This window comes from Gouania willdenowi, chromosome 14 (genome assembly GCF_900634775.1).
Source record: "Gouania willdenowi chromosome 14, fGouWil2.1, whole genome shotgun sequence".
Lineage (NCBI taxonomy): Eukaryota > Metazoa > Chordata > Actinopteri > Blenniiformes > Gobiesocidae > Gouania > Gouania willdenowi.
This window is the reverse complement of record NC_041057.1, coordinates 27,758,665-27,775,753: the sequence shown is the minus strand read 5'-3', so window position 1 is coordinate 27,775,753 and position 17,089 is coordinate 27,758,665. Positions and strand designations below refer to the sequence as shown.

Below are 17,089 nucleotides of genomic sequence, written 5' to 3'. Positions count from 1 at the left end.
AGTGGAGGGAAAAGCTTCCTCTTGGCCTTCCTATTTTCATTCAAACTGCTGTTTAGCTGTTTCCTGTCAGGACTCTCACTAGTTTTATTTGGCTGTAGTCCCTGGGTCACACTTCTGCTTTTAAACTTTGTTTTCTGTCCCAGAGAGAGGAACTCTCTAAATGGATTAAGTGAAAGGAATTTGGGATTGAAGGTGAATTAAGTTAAATGTCAAGTTTGGTTGAAATTGACTTAACTGTGATGGAAAAACTTTACATTTCTCTCCTGGTGAGAGTGAAAGAAAAGAATCATGGAGAGGGTCCCACACAAAGTAATGATTAACAACATGTACTGTATGTTTAGAGGTCCTAGTTCAAACATTCGGCCTTCTAATGGTAATAGTTTTGGATTGGACTGCTGAAGTGCTTCCTGTTGTCATCTATGGAGCAGGTCATGCTTTTAATGATGGGACAGAATGTTTCAAAGGTTGATCAGGATCATTGAGTTACTGAACAGATCAGAGACACATTATGGGAATTAGACGTTTGCTTTTAGATTTGATTTAGAAAAATAAACATGGGCTGTGTTCAAAATGTCACACTCCGTACTATACACTACATTCTCAATGAGTATATACTGTGTGTCTACTGTATAGTATAAGCATGATTAGGATGATGAGCGTTTCCCAAGATGCATTTGCAGAGCTCGAAACTGCGACCAAATTGGTCGCATATGCGACTATTTTTTCAGTGTGCGAGTGAAAATTTAATCTGGTCGCGCGGACGTGGGGAGGAGGGGGCGGAGGGGGCGGGGTAGAGCGCACAAAACTCACCGAGCATAGAGACGGAGCGCATGTGGGGTGCGTTTATCGGACCTGGGGGGGAAGAATGCGCTGTGCGCACCAAGCAGAGTGAGAGAGCGTACACGTGCGGCACATATACGATTCCACACCAAAGAGGAGGACCTCATCAGAATCAGCATGGAGGGACCAGAACTGATGGACTATGATGCCAGGCCAGATGTTCAGCTGTGGTTCTCCCTGAGCAATGGTCTGCAACCTGCGGCTCTGGGGCCTAATGTGACTTTTTTCCAGTGGCTCCCTAGAGATTTAAAAAACTATTGAAATAAATAGTTATTTTTTACAGAAGCTATTAATGATTAATGACAAATAAAATCAAAATATAACAATTTGTTAACCTAAAATAAATCACGTTGAGCAATGACTCAGCACTTTCCTACTTCACCTCCTGCAACATCTACAGACCATCAACTTTCCTGCACCTGTGACTAACCTCAAGTCCTAAATCCCTGGTAAGATAACTAAACCAACAAAAAGACTATTCTGGAAGAAAATAAAGATTTTAATTGTGTGGGGACAGATTCATTTAACCACCAATTTACCGGTTAAATATGCATGCTTTATGTGTGGCAAGAAAGGTTTATAACACTGTATTGTCTTAATTTATTTTTATGGCTCCAGGAGGACTTTCATCCAGGTGAGATGAGGTTAAATGGTTCCTTGTAGAGTAAAGGTTGCAGACCCCTGACCAGGGGAAGAGGGTTAGGAGACCTCACTAGAGTTGGACCCTCTGAATTTAATTCCATGGGGTGAAGCAATGCAGATGCTAAGCTAATGTTACTGTTAACTTAATTCAAGTACAGCATTTCTGCAAAATAAAAAAAACAGAATTAATGTAACCTGTTGTTATGCTTTGCTGTTATTTAAAACATTTTTGTTACGTTTTCTTTTAAAATTATATAAAAGAAAATACCTGTTATTTCAGACACTGCTTGTTGCAGAAAAACTTAATATTGAAATTAAAACATTTTGCAAATATCATCTCTCGTGTCACTGTCAATCTTTACGTCAAACAAAACAACGGTACGCCACTTTAGTCAACTATTCATCAGAATACATGGTTATTCTGTAACCCCCGCTACCGTATTTTGTGCTGGTGCTTGATTTCTAAAATCAAGTTTCAGATTATTATTGTGTGTCCTTTTAAATGTTAGAATCCCACCTGGCGGAGCCTGGACTTTGGGATGCTCCCGGACCTTTTGGACACCTCAGTGTCGTGCTTTGTGGTCAGGATATGGGGAGGACAGGAGGACCACTACCAGCTGCTCATCGAATGGATGGTCAACCTTGATGGGCTCAGATACACTGGACAGCAGGTTTGGAAATCACTCACAAGAAAATGGAACTGTATTGTGTATTGTAGCATATATGCGCATGTATGTGTTCTTCTTACCCTATTTTTTTCCTTTTTTTAATGTAATGTAATGTTTCATACATTGTGTACCAAACTGATCTCCTGCCTTACTGCCGATTTGAGCTTTGACGACCCTGCACAACACATAAAGGGGACAGAAGATTTATTATAACAAATTAAATGACATACATCACATGTTTCTGTACGGTTTATACTGTGTTAATGTTCTCATATTTTTTAGAGTTATTTTCCTCCAATGACTAGATTTGTTTATTAAACTAACTTCATGTACATAACTTTGGTTTTTATGAGATTTAATTCTTAAAAGGTTTTACTTGGGTTATTAGATATAGTTCATCTTTGTATCTGTCAGAGCATTTAATGCAAAACAGAAATGTAATAACAATGTCGGTATAAAACAGTGTTTCTCAAATGGGGGCTTGTGTACACCTTGGGGTACGCAATGTCACCACAGGGGGTATTTGAGAAAGAGAAAGTGGAAAATTAACAAATGAAAGCATTAAAATATGGGGTTTTATGTTTATTATATAGTTAAAAATGATAATCATAATAATGATGATGAAAATGATCTTGATTAGAACATGAACAGGTACCTAAAAATCAAGCACTACTTTAATCGGAATATGAAAATACCTTCATCTGACCAAACATTTATGTCACTAACAACACCCTTGTCCCTTACCAAAATGATTTACAAACTGTACAACAGCATCTTGTGGAGTATGGAGGAGAGCACCTACTACGTAAAAAGAAAAATGGGAAAGAGAAGGGTGTTTTACGGTAACTGAGGAAGAAATGGGATCACATTTGTGAAATTCAGTCGGCCTCAACTGGGTCAAATACATATCATCAATTCTGGTGGAAAAACACAAAGCGTTTTTTCATTACACCAGCACAAAAATGATACCAGGAAACTGGAGATGCATGTTGGAGATGTGGTAGTACAGGGGCGAATCATTTTCATCATCATCAACATATTCAAAATGTATTTTCAATTGTTTTCCCCTGACATTTGAAGCAATCTATCTTTGTAGAATAGAATTGGATGGAATTGACAAGAGAGAAAAGAAACTGCTTTACGTTCTCTTAGCAGCAAATAAAAAGGCCGTCACAAGAAGATGCCTCAAGCCTGAAAAACCAACAAACGAGGATTGGATAAACATTGTACAGACCCTTTCCAAAAAATTAGAATATCACGGAAAAGTTGTTTAATTTCCATAATACCATTTAAAAAGTTAAACTTTCATAGATTATAAATTCAGGGCCCACAATTTAAACAATTTCAAGTATTTATTTGTTCATTTTTACATAATTTGGGCTTCCAGCTCAAAAAACGCACAAAAACAGGAATTCAAAAAATTAGAATACCCTGAAGAAATCACCATTTACTTTTCAATTTTTGCAGAAAAAAAAGAGGAGAAGAAGGACTGGACTGTTGGCCAGTGGTCCATGGTCCTCTTTTCAGATGAAAGTAAAGTGTGGCTTTCATTCAGGAATCAAGGTCCACGGGTTTGGATGAAGACGGGTGAGGAACAGAACAGAACATTGCCCAACAAATCATGACTGACTGTGGATATTTCACATTGGACCTCAAGCAGCTTGGGTTATGTTCCTCACCCGTCTTCCTCCAAACCCTTGGACCTTGATTCTTGACCTTGGACCACTGGCCAACAGTCCAGTCCTTCTTCTCCTCTTTTTTTTCTGCAAAAATTGAAAAGTAAATGGTGATTTCTTCACAGTATTCTAATTTTTTGAATTCCTGTTTTCGTGGGTTTTATGAGCTGGAAGCCCAAATTATGTAAAAATAAACAAATAAATAATTGAAATCGTTTAAATTGTGGGCCTTGAACCTATAATCTAGGAAAGTTTAACTTTTTGAATGGAATTATGGGAATTAAACAACTTTTCTATGATATTCTAATTTTTTGGAAAGGGTCTGTACATCATGAAAAAATTTTCATTTCAGTTGAAATTGCAAGCGGACCTAATTTATCGAATATGGACAGAATATGTTAAGCCTACAAGATCTGATTTCATGTAATGTTGAAATATAAATACTGATAACTGCTATTGTTGGTAATGCTGTGTTATACAAAAGGGCGCCCCACCTCTCTCTATGGTTTTTTTGTTTTGTTTGTTTGTTCCAAGTTTCATAATGCAAAAATTGAAGAGCAAAATCACATGACCTTGTTGAAGGAAAATGTAAACTATTTGTCTCTTCAATAAAAAATAAATGTGGGAAAAAAAAAGTATAAATAAATTCATTCAGAAGGCACTAAATACACTTTAATGTGTGTGTTATTACTCGTTTATTCCATTATTATGCTCTATAGGGGCTTTTTGGACAAAGGGGGGTACTTGGATTAAGAAATAAGAGAAAGGGGTACTTAAGCCAAAAAAAGTTTAAGAATTGGTGTAAAAGATAAGAAAGTGAATTTTGTAGGCTGTGATAAAGGTTGGTGAAACTTTAGTTGTAATTTCAATGGTTGCATTTATCTTTTCTCTTCAAAGACTTAGTAGATTTGTGGAGCTAATCTGGTTCTTTCCATTTATAAAAGTATATAAATGGCGTGTAAAGAGGGTCTGCGTCTCACAGCCAGACTGTATTCAGACTTTGTAAATGGATAGCACCACTTTATACACTTCCAGATGCTCGCTGTCCTTTGTTCTGCTGTGTCTGACTTTACAATTAGCCTCTGCTGTGTCGCTCTGTTCTCAGATCAGATCCAGAAATCCAAATGAGATCATTTTCGGGCTGAACGATGGTTACTATTCAGCTGACTTTGATCATAAGGTACAAGCTTCCTGTCTGTTTCTCAAAGCTATTGTGTGGTGATAGAGTGGCCCTGCAGTAATCACATTTACTGTTCGGTCACGCTTTGAATTCTGAAACACTGACGTTTATTCTTTTCAGGATCAGTCGGAGCGGAAGAAAAACAGCCTTCTTCAGGTTGACCCCAATGCAGTCAGGAACTCCTACAGTGTCTTCTCATTGCTCAGGTAAGCGAACAGCACACATTCTTATGGAGCCAGACCATCATATCATAAACTATAGTATCAGGCATCCTTACATACTCCAGTGTAAATGCTTAAAGCTGTTTTTAGTCTGGTATCACTTTTCAATAGTCAAGATCAAACGTGGGGGAAAAGTGCTAAAGTCAAACCTTTGCTCCTCTGTCTTTTAAAGTCATGAAATAAATTACACACAGTTACAGTTAGTTTGATTTATGATCATTTCTTATATTAACAAATATAAACAGGCTACACAACCCTGTGAAATTGCTCTTTGTTAAAGCCTGAAGGCTGTGGGTTGGAGTCTTATCTTCATGGAACATTTAGACTTAAGTCTGGTTTAAGGTTCAGCATCAGGGCCTACGCCGGGGCCATGCCGTCAACGTTGACCCTTTTACATCTGCGTGGAGGGAACGCCTCGCTATGTGATTGGCCGCCTTACTGCTAGGGGGTTGTGGCTGTGTTGTTGTTGTTACAAATGAGCATTAAAATGCCCTTGTTTATCTTCCGGTCACAGAAATATGTTATGTGTTTTTTAAGTGTCTTAAAATGTAAGTTATTTCTGGATTATTACTTACCTACTGAACCTAACCATGTGTGTTATGTTAGACACAAATATTAAAACAACGCTTTCAAAAGGTGTACTTTATTTTTCACTATAAACATAGATAACTCATAAACAAAGTATAAAAGTGTATCGAGCGGACTGTCGACTGCTCCGGTCAACAGTCACGCCGGGGGTGAGGAGACCCCGACCCCACCGTAGAGAGAGCAGTGAGGTAACCGGGTCCACGGAAATGTAATGACAATGTTGGTGTTAAGCAGTGTTTCTCAAAAAGGGGGTACGGTCATTTTAGAATGTAAAACAATTACTCATATTGTAATAATTGCTCTACTTTTTTTTTTGCAAAAAATAATGAAAAACAAATGTCCTGATTATTCAGATGAATAGTTTCTAATATGCTCAAACAAACAAATGAACACACTTTGGTTAAACCTTCATGTTAGATATGCAGAATCTAAGACTTTATACAGTCCACCAACATGTTTAGCATGATTTTATAGAGAAAACTCCACTTTTTCCTAAATACAGATGCAATCCAGTATTTTTGGGATTTGCTTGATTAACAATTGAATTTAAAGTAATCATGGCATCAGAAATTAAAGCGCACCTCAGGATCATCAGTGACGTAAACGCTGATCACGGTTGTCAATCATTGTATTTTTTAAACTAATTTTCCATTGAGTAAATACAGAGAAAAGTAGAAAAAAATTGACCATACTAAATTATGACTTGAAGTCTCACAGAAAAAAGTCGCCGCAGTATATTTTTGGACCACAGGAGGGAGGCAGAGTTTGTAAGTAAATGTCTCAAAGGGAAACTTCCGATCAGCAGTGAAGGAACTTCTAAGTGGTGGAATGTGCTGAGGAGCAGACATGTTGTGTTGCATGTGTGTGTATAGATGTGGTGAGCTGCAGGGAGCACTTTAAGGGTTTCCCTCAGGGGAAACCCTGTGTTTACTGAAACACCACCCACAGCTTAATTACAGCAGCAGCCGCCAAATAAATGAACCGTTGGAAGGTTCAAGTTGAACACTTCCAAAGTTAGATAATGATCCTATTATTAGGATGGTTACCAAGGCTCCACAAGCATTTTCCTGCTATAAAAAACAAACATCCGGTTTATAAAAATTTCAAAGGCATGGATTTGGGACAAAAACTTTCAATCAAAGCTCACTAACTTAATCAAGCAGTCTCATGACCAGGGGCGGGGCCTTGTTTATTGAACGCTGCGTAGGATCCATACTCAAAGTGAGCGTTGGCCGAAAATCTGAAAATGTGCTGTCAAAAAAAAAAATCTGATTTATGAAACCGGACGAGGAAAACCTACACAATATCGTGATTCAAAATGTATCAAGTTTTCTATTTTGGCGATATAGAAAATGACAATATCCACTATATCAAGATATATCTATATATTTTTTTTTTAACTTATTTTTATTTATTTAATTTATACAACAAATCGTATCATACAAGTATTTAATATTATTCATGGAGTACAGTCAAACAGTGTCCTCCAAGTGTCTACAAGTTTTCCATAGTTTTGAGATATACATTTTTATAGGTTATTTTGTATTATTATATATACCAGCTGTTTTAGGAATCACTGCTTTGCTTTCGTTACTTTTCAGAACACTATGAAAAGCACAGTTAGATGGATTTTCTGAGTGTGTTCTAACCCAGACCTTCCTCTAAACAAGCCACACTACAGAACTCACTCACACATGCTGTTCCTTATAATTTTAACCCAGAATTATCTTTCTGGTAAGACTTTATTGACATAGAAATATCGAGATTTATATCGTATATCGCCATTTTGAGAAAAAATATTACGATATGAGTTTTGGTCCATATCGCCCAGCAGCCCAGTGAAGTCACTTCATAGCCGACCCTCGACAAACCCACATTCTACAATAAACGGTCAAAGCAAAGGAGCTCATCAATGTTTTTTGCATTGAAACGAGCCACTGACCAATAAGATTCTACGATTTGAACACTGCGTTTTCAGAATGAGGAAGGGGTGCTTGTGAGTGATGGAGGCCAGAAAAAGATTATTTGTTTGGTGGTCACAGTAGTGGCATAAATAAATGAAAGTGAATTAATTATAGCAGTCGTCACTGCTGTAAACAGTGTATAAACAGTTGAAACTCATCATTTGAGATGGTGTAGGTCCACAATACAAAAAGGTAATCTGTGCCCTAGAAGTGTATAAAGTACAGTGGGGCAAAAAAGTATTTAGTCAGCCACCAATTGTGCAAGTACTTCCACTTGAAAAGATGAGAGGCCTGTAATTTTTATCATAGGTATACCTCAACTATGAGAGACAAAATGAGAAAAAAATCCACAAAATCACATTGTAGGATTTTTAATGAGTTAATTGGTAAATCCCTCGGTAAAATAAGTATTTGGTCATCTACAAACAAGCAAGATTTCTGGCTCTCACAGACCTGTAATGTCTTCTTTAAGAGGCTCCTCTGTCCTCCACTCGTTACCTGTATTAATGGCACCTGTTTGAACATGTAATGATTTAGTTTTTTTTTTTTTTACTTTAAAGTGAGGGGAATCAAAATGAAACTCACTTTCAATCACAACTTTGTAGACTTCTGTTCTTGCTTTGTTGTCTAGGTTCTTTTTCTGTTCACACCTTGTTGGACTTGGTAAACTTGACTCCTCCCTTTTTTTCTTCTGCATGAACTTCAACTCATCTTCCCTGTTGGGCTTTATTTTACCAGTTTTCCAATTAATGTATTTTTCTTCTTCTAGTTTTCCCAAGTGTCAATGCTAGTTTACTGTAATGAAGAAAAACATCAGGACTGCACCAGTTTGTGATGAAATGCCAACATTATTGTTGTTCATAGTACATGTCTCAGTACAAGCCTCACTTTCAACTTGTTGGACGCAGTGTGTTGTGATGTTGCATGTTCTTTGTTCTGTGAAACCAGCTAGGCTTTGCTTGGGTGCTCAAGTCAAATAAGGGACTTTTCACTGACTACATACATACCCATATGCTTTCAGACTACTGCAGTGTGGGGATAAAGCGCTATATAAAGCAAGCCCATTTATGATCATAGTTTTTGGCAACTGAACGTTGTAGAGTCTTCTTTTAACTGTTTTTCTTAAATCCAAGCTTGATCTTTGAAAAAGGATCTTCTTAGGTAATCCATTACTTGATTTTCTCTACCTACAATAGGGGATATGCCAAAAGGAATCCCACAATGTAAAACATTCTCCAGTCTTACTCTTATATGTCTGAAGCATGTTCTTTAGTGAAGAGGCTGAGAGCTTTTTTACTGCAGAAGCCCTGATCTTGATTAATGACTGCAATTTGTTATAAGTCTGCTCTTCTGCTCATCCCTAGTTGACAACATCAGTTGCTTGTGTGAGTAACTTGGTGATGCATTGCTGACCTGTGAACAGACAGGTCACCAATTAGACTCTTCTCCTTTTCTATGGCCACTGTGTAAGCAAAGCCTCTTCCTCCAGTGAACTGGTCCCCTGAAGTTGGTCAAACAATAAGCCAAACTTTCTGATCTGTAGGATCTTTCAGCATTTTCAACTGCATTTTGCTGCTAAAAAATCCCAATGGATTTTAAACCAAAACAAATAAATATATGGTTATCCATATTTTTGCAGGAGAACATTTGGGACTAAAATGAGTGAGAACATAAAAGCCTGCTGCAAATTGAATTGGCCAATTTAAAATAGCACTGTCCTAAAATATTCAGACCTGTGTTTTTATGTATTTGTTATATACATTGACAACAAAACTACTTTGGTTCCCAAATTTTAAGAGTGACCTCAGTGACACAAGGCAAATAATAATTCCCAAGGCAGAACTTTCACAGTTCACTGCCTTGTCTTAAACTCCTTTAGCCTAAAGTATAAACTTTCCTCTCATCTCCTGTGATCAGAGCCACATGTTGCCTGTGCTTCTTGATTTGCTCATGTATGGTCCTATAGTGGAGGCTGTTCAGCATGCGTGAACAGAAGCGGTGCAACAGTGACGCTCTGGGAGGGGATGGTAATGATCTCAGGGCCAAAGCCCCTGAGGTGTCCTCACTTTCTGTTTTTTGCATCGACATGTCAGTGCTGTCATGGTTCTATATTGAGGGTGCTTGACCTTTTGAACTGAAGATTTTCATTTAAGAAATTACCGTCTTGAGGCTGTTATCTAGGCATATGTTACTAAAATTTATCTCAATTCAATGAGACTTAATTTATATAGCCCCAAATACAACGTTGCATGGTTCCAATCACAAAATATAGTTATGTTTTAATGAATAAACACATCTACACATGAACAGCATCATTGACATGTGGAAATGTTCCTTTTTAAAAGAAGAAACCTCCAGCAGAACACGCAGCCATCTGTAAAACTGGTTGGATTGTTTGTGGACAACGAAGAGGAGAACAGAACAGAAAGAGAGAATAAATATCAGAGAGCCACAGATGAGGAACTGTCTGTTTCAATGCCAGGATACTTGAAAATTAAAGAGATAAGAGTGAGGAGAATGTGCAGTCTGAAGAGGGAAGGTTTAACTAAAGTTTTGAAGCCTTATTTAGTCTATTTTGGTCTGAAAATTACTAATATTGTGGATGAATTAATTTAAAGTGGAGAGTTAGGAGAAGAGGATGTCAACAATGAGAAAAGCTCATGATGGAGAAACCATTTAGGGGTTAGGGTCGTTGTTAGGGAGTCGGTGTAGGGACCAGAAAGTGGCAGATTAGACTGCATCAGACACGCTGGGCTCAGCGCAGTCTGGAATTCTAACCTTCACCCCAGACCATTCAAGTGGGAGGAGGAAAGGACTAAGCTGATCCTTTATACTCTTTTTCAAACAAGTATTGTAATTTCCGGACTATAAGTCCAAATTCTGACTCAGAGTCCGTCTCGCTGTGATTGCTCCACGGTAGTTCACGGTAAGAAGCGCGGATGAAGTGTTGTATCAGTCTGGTTCCAGTAAAAAGTGACCATAAAAAGCTGTAAATGGACTGATATGTAGACACGGGGCAGAGGAGGAGACTTCATGTAGTAAAGGAAACTTATCAGTTGAAACACGGACACTTTTGTGAAAACTAACTTGAGTACAGCAGCTCGTTCTGATTGGCCGAGTTGTTTGACGGACACCGTCATCAGCCAATAGGCGTGCAGCCTAAGTTAGGCTGCGGCATTTGTGTGGATTTTTATTAAAAAATTGCTAAATTATTGTAATGCGGCCAATAAAACAGTGCGCTTTATAGCCCGGAAATTACAGTATTTAAAAAAAGTTTAACCTTAAAGGTGGAGGGCCTACCAGCATTGTGTACTGAGATGGAGATCTGGTTCCATAAGTGAAGAGACTGATAGTTGACTGCTCTGCTTCCTCTACAACTTTTCGATACACTAGGAACATCCAGTAATCAGACATGGAGCCAAGTGTTGTACGTGGACACTAACATGTCTTTGAGAAATGCTGGAGCTTGATCATTTAGGAGCTTTGTATGCTAACAGGAGGATTTTACAGGAAGCCAATGAAGGGTAGCCAATACAGCTTGTACCTGTTAGTTCTCTAGTTCTGGATTAACTGGAAACTTTTATTGGGATATCCTGACTGGAAAAATGATGTCAAAAATACATGGATTAGTTTTTCACCATCACTCTGAACCAAGGTGTTTCTGATGTTAGAGGTAGTATGGAGGTTGAAGAAGGCTGTCCTTGACATTTGTCAAGTTGGTATCAAAAATAACACCTTCACTTCACTGTGGTACTGGGTGACAGAGTAATGCCAACTATAGATATTACTGCTATTTGCTCTGGTAATTTGTCTTTGAGGTGTTTTGGACCAAATAAAATAATTTCTGTTTTGTCCTGGTTAAGAAGGAGCAAGTTACAGCTCATCCAGGATTTGATGTCTTTAAGACAGGCCTGGAGTTTTAATAGTTGCTATATTTCACCTGCTGTTCATAGAACGTTAGAGCTGTGCTTCATTTGCACAGCAGTAAAAGTTTACAATATACTTTGTGATAATGTTGCCCAGTGGAAGCTTGTATATTGTGAAGAATATCGGACACATCAGCTTTATCTCTAGATTTTCATGAAGTGGTCATTGCTCAGGGCACTGATGATTTTTCAGATTGGTCATTAATCTAAAAGCTGACATGAATGAATATTGATAATGTGGCCCTTTGACCAGACTATTACAGTTTTTGTGGCCCCCACTGTGATTTAAGTTGTCCATCTTTGTGTTGTAACAATATCCAGGGCATGATTAAGATGATGAGTTAGTTTGTTGACATTCTATGTGAAGCCAATTGAATCTAATAGCTTCATTGTAATTTTGTTGCAGTATTCATGTAAACAGGCTTTATGGTAACCCGGCAGAAGCCCACAAAAACATCAACCTGGAAGTGTAGAAAGCCCGGCTGACAATTACATTTCATCCAAGAAATCTTATCTCTGCAGATGGAGACGAGAGAAGTGTTGTGAATAGCCAGTGGTTGAGTTTGTTGACATTCTTTTGCACTGAGATAGAAATTAGACATGGGTTTGTTTTGATTGTTCTTCTGTGTTGATTATTTGGTTTCTGGCAGAGGTGTGAAGTGGGATATCATCTATTATTTGTTATTATGGATTGCACTATGTTTACACAAAACAGAATTGAAACTTCTCTTTCTGTTTCAGACTTTGTTTCCAGATTTTACAAAATATTTTCCCTTGGCAACCTATGATTGAATTAATTTTACATCATGCACAATTCACATTATATTTTTGTCATGTTGTGCCATTGCTATAGGTTCCCTCATGTCACCATTGAAGCCACTTTTAGGTTTTAAACATTTTTTTTATCCAGTGTTTTAAAACAACAGTTTGGCATAGTTACCTGAAAAATTTGATATAATTATTGAGAAACTATACATTGGGTATCATCTCGTAATGTCTCTCTTCATGCATTGTTTGGCAGCGTAGACCTTTTCGTTTGCTAGGGTTTTTATTTTCTAATTTTGCTTGTGTATCATCTGAAAGAGGAGGTGAGGGCTAATTATGGATTAATAATAGGAGAGTTTTCCTTCTTGCTTGACTATCGCTGTAGCCAGATCACACATCTGTATTTGGTCATTCCTCCTAAACATTACTTATAAAACTGCAGATGTTGGAACAACATAGAGCATAAAACCGCTACAAATATTTATCTCCATCTAACCAATATGTGCAAAGGTTTGATAATGAAGAGTCATTGATGATGAGGTTTGATTTGTCCTTGGCTGGTTAAGTCTGCCCTCAGTCTTTCATTTTAGGTTTATCTCTCAGGAGTAAAGGTTGAGTGGCGGTCACAGCCATAACTTCTTCTGTGCCTGGGGAACAGTCGTTTGGCCACTATCATGCCTCTTAAAGTAAAGGAATCATGGTTCACGAGTTAGTGCTCTTTGGAAAGTTGCCCAACTGTTAAAAGATTGCCTACAGACTGCCCCCTGCTGGTTTGCAGGCTGCAGTAATAATAGGGAAGCCTTTAAGGGAGCCGACATGCATGAAAAGCACAACAGAGATAACTATTCTCACCTGGGGGAGAGGACCGTATCAGATTCTGCTGTTGCAATCACCCAAACAGATGAAGCTGTCAAAACAGACTCGCACTGATGTTCTAAAAAAAAAACTATCTCCAGCTCCTGACATTATCGCAGGAGACCGACTCAGAAGTAAAGTTAACAAAACCCAAAACGATTTTTCACCACAACTTCTTTATGCTCGTATTGATTTGTCCCACTCGTAGGTGAGTATGTGAGGCTCATACCCTCCACCAGGGTTTGTAAAGTGACCCCACCAAGTGGTAAGCCTGTTTAAAAGAACCTCTTAACAATAAATCCACTCAAGAGCCGGTTTCTTGAAAATTGAAAGCAAGTACATACCTAAGAAAGTCCACTCACATCACCCTCATGACCCAAACCTTAATCCTCTTACTCTGCTAGCCATAATCACCATCTCCTGTTTCTGCTCTTATGAATTCCAACTGAAGCTATCCAGTTTTTGGACCACAGTAGTATAAGTAACTTATATACGATTTAATATGAACACTGATCTTTGAAACTAAAAAAAATCTGTTATTAAACTAAAACATCTGGGCGGTCTTCTCCTTTTAATTTAGAATTAGGAGATTATTGGTTTGTGCAGAGAGTTATAATGTTCTTTCTGAGTGTGGATGGGTTTACTGTCTGTCCTCAGCATCACCCATACATCAAGCGATGTGGTTTGTTCGACAATCAAATATACTTTTGTAGGTTTTATGACATTAGTCTATGCTAACAAGCTTAAGACAGCTTTTCGTCTAATTCTGTCCAAGTCCTTGAATTTTTAAAGAATCACAATGTAAATAGTGTCAAGGATGATTTGTAAGAAATGGAAGGGTTTTAGGAAGCGTCAACATGACGTTTTATAATCACAAAATATGGTCCCGCCACTACTCTTTACGTATGTGTTGTTTATCACTTTTCCTTATTAGCAAAGTTAATAGATAGAAATTGAAAGCCAGAAAAAGGAATAATTTGAATCGCATGTTTAGTGATTTTTATTTTATGATCAAAGGGGGACAATCATAAGCTGTAGATTATCAGGCCCAACAAGCACTACAATGATACAAGGGTACTTTATTTGACATTATGTGCATAAAGATATACATAATGAAATAGTCTCCCCAAGTTCCCCATTAGTCCCTTAAAGAATAAATGACCAGAAAGATTAATAGTGTAAAATGATAAAAATAGAAAAACACCAGTTGTGCTGTGGCAACATTATACCAGTAACTGTTCACTTTAATGGCTCCTTGATCATGTTTTCAGTGTTATGTCCTCTGTGTAATTTATAATGATGGGAATGACTTGTTTTTCTCTCACAGACTTCACACGGCGCAGAGAGCAATCAAACAGACCCAAGTGACAGTGCAGAAGATTGGGAAGGAAATAGAGGAGAAGCTTCGGACAACAGCGACCTGCACAGAGAAGGTGAGCACAGTAACTCCTGAGCAGCATCTCTGCCTAAGCAGGTCATTAGCCTATTAGCATTTTTAGCCCATGAAACAATAATATTATAAAGTATTTGTACAATTGTTAAGAGGGAAACACTATTGATGAAATTCTGTTTGAAATGTGATGCTTTCCATGAACTTCACTAACATCACAGTTGTGATTGCTGAAAGTGGCATAACGGAATCACGGTTTCTGTAATAACAAGCATCAGCAGACTGTTCTGTGAGTATTACTTATCAGACTACATGGGGCTGTATCACCCAAAGCCCCAGGTGTAATGGTAATGTTTCACACCGTAAGTTGTCATCATAAACTTAGGGCAGTTACTGGAGCTGTTTGTTTTGACAGATCAGTTGAAGAGTAGAGGGAAAACTTGCCTGAGTGATAACACTTGAGTGAGCGAATTCCCCTGTTTGTGTTTCCACCTTCTGTCATACCCTCGGCAGGGATCCACAGCAAAAACAAGAAAGCATATTTAACATTTTTGGGGTTGGCAGCCATACAGCTGTGAAAACCTAGAGCTGATCTGAGCTTTGACACAGTATTTATGGTAAACACAGTCCTGTCTCTGAAGTCGTAGTCGCTCTACTGAGTTTTGTCTTCCAGAGAATCTTACGTATGTATCTCTTGGATCATTTTGGTAATGTAGTTAGAAACGTATCACACCTTTTGCTCTTATTGGCACAATGGATGCATTTAAGGTCCACAGACAAAACAAGCATGGTGACATTTTTGGTCATTTGCTTAGTCAAAAATAGAATATTAGGTTTGATCTATTGCACATCCTGAGTTTTGTCTACGTTGAATTACTTAATGCTTTTAGTGCGCTCTAACAAACTGTAGTGACATGTTGAATATACTAACTATTAGTATAATAAGTAAATGTTAAAGCTACAACAGGCTAGTCTTAAAAAAACTGAAGAGCCTTTCATACTGTCATGTAAGGTCTGAACATAGTCATATGAAACGTCATAGAAGACGAACCCTATGGAGGTTAATTTGGGCAAAAATCTGCAGTATGAACCATATATATTGGAGTACATGTACTAGTAGATATTAACTAGTACTAAGTGATGTGTGGTGAGGTTCATGACTGGTGAGGCATTTAATAAAAAACAAATTTATGTACCCAATTAGAAGCTTAAATGCATTTTTTTTACAATATAATTTCATATTTGTATATAGGGAGCTGTTATTTCATTGTACTTTTACTTTTATTCTGCATTTGCTAGAAGTATTTCTTGCATATATTGTATTGCACTTAAATGGTATGAGTTTGAATGTAATTCACCAAAAACTTTCTGATTTTGCATATTTATATTTCAATGTTCTGCCTTAATTAAAATATTTAGTTGTTTTGAAAGTTTATTATTTAATCCATTCCATATTTTTTAACAATACAGGAGCAAAAAAACAAGATTTTTCATTATATCAAACATTTTCAATAAAATGTATTTGCATTTTACATTTTTTTCCGGGGTGGGAAAATTAGTCATTTTTATTTACTAAATAAAAATATAGTAGTAGAATCACCGCACTCACTACGAAAACTGCCAAAGTGCCAGAGCTTAACACATATTTGTGTGAAATAGAGATATGCACACTTGGATCAATGCAAGTAAAAATACTACATTTCCCAAGGTTTCGGTCAGAGGACCTTCAGCAGGGTAAAATGATTATCTTATTTTGAAGTTTGACGTTTAAGGGTCTTGTTTGGAAACTGATGGTGGGGAAGGCCATGCCTGATCACTGCTGGTCTCCAGATTTAAAAACTTCCCCCTGTCTGTGAGTCGAGGTACGGTCTGCCTCACTTTATACTTTTTCACTGTGCATTTATAGATGACACCGCCGACCAGATAGACTAAACATGTCACACGTTCATTAAATGTATTATTGTATTAGACAGATTGTGGAACGTCAACATGTGCTAAGGCTGGGCAATTTTGCCTAAAAGTAAAAGAAAAATTTGAGTTTCGATTCGATTTTCAAATTATTATTTTTTTTCAATGCCCTTAAAATGACTGCAGACATCAGATATATTTTCAAAAGTGCAACTTTATTTCTGTGATTGTTCTCAAGAGTTAAAATGCATAGAACAATCCCAAAATTAAAAGTAAATGAGGTTCTGTCATTCAACAATTTCACGCTTTAACCAGGTTTAAGCAAAAGTGCAACAGCAACTTCACAGTAGCTTAACTTATCTGATTACGAAATAAGATAACTACATATTTTACAACATAAAACATTACAATAAAAAAACATTAAACATGCCTGTGGCACACATATAGCCTACTCAAAGGATAAACA

General features: G+C 37.4%; 1 protein-coding gene across 1 annotated transcript in view; it reads left to right on the top strand.

Moving 5' to 3' along the window:
* The window catches only part of uvrag (UV radiation resistance associated gene), a 163,461-nt gene that overhangs the window by 12,905 nt on the left and 133,467 nt on the right, over positions 1-17,089 (top strand). The window contains exons 4-7 of the mRNA XM_028467535.1: positions 1,992-2,153; positions 4,932-5,006; positions 5,127-5,212; positions 14,653-14,758. Of these exons, the coding sequence (XP_028323336.1) occupies positions 1,992-2,153; positions 4,932-5,006; positions 5,127-5,212; positions 14,653-14,758 (429 nt within the window). The remainder of the gene's footprint in view (positions 1-1,991; positions 2,154-4,931; positions 5,007-5,126; positions 5,213-14,652; positions 14,759-17,089) is intronic.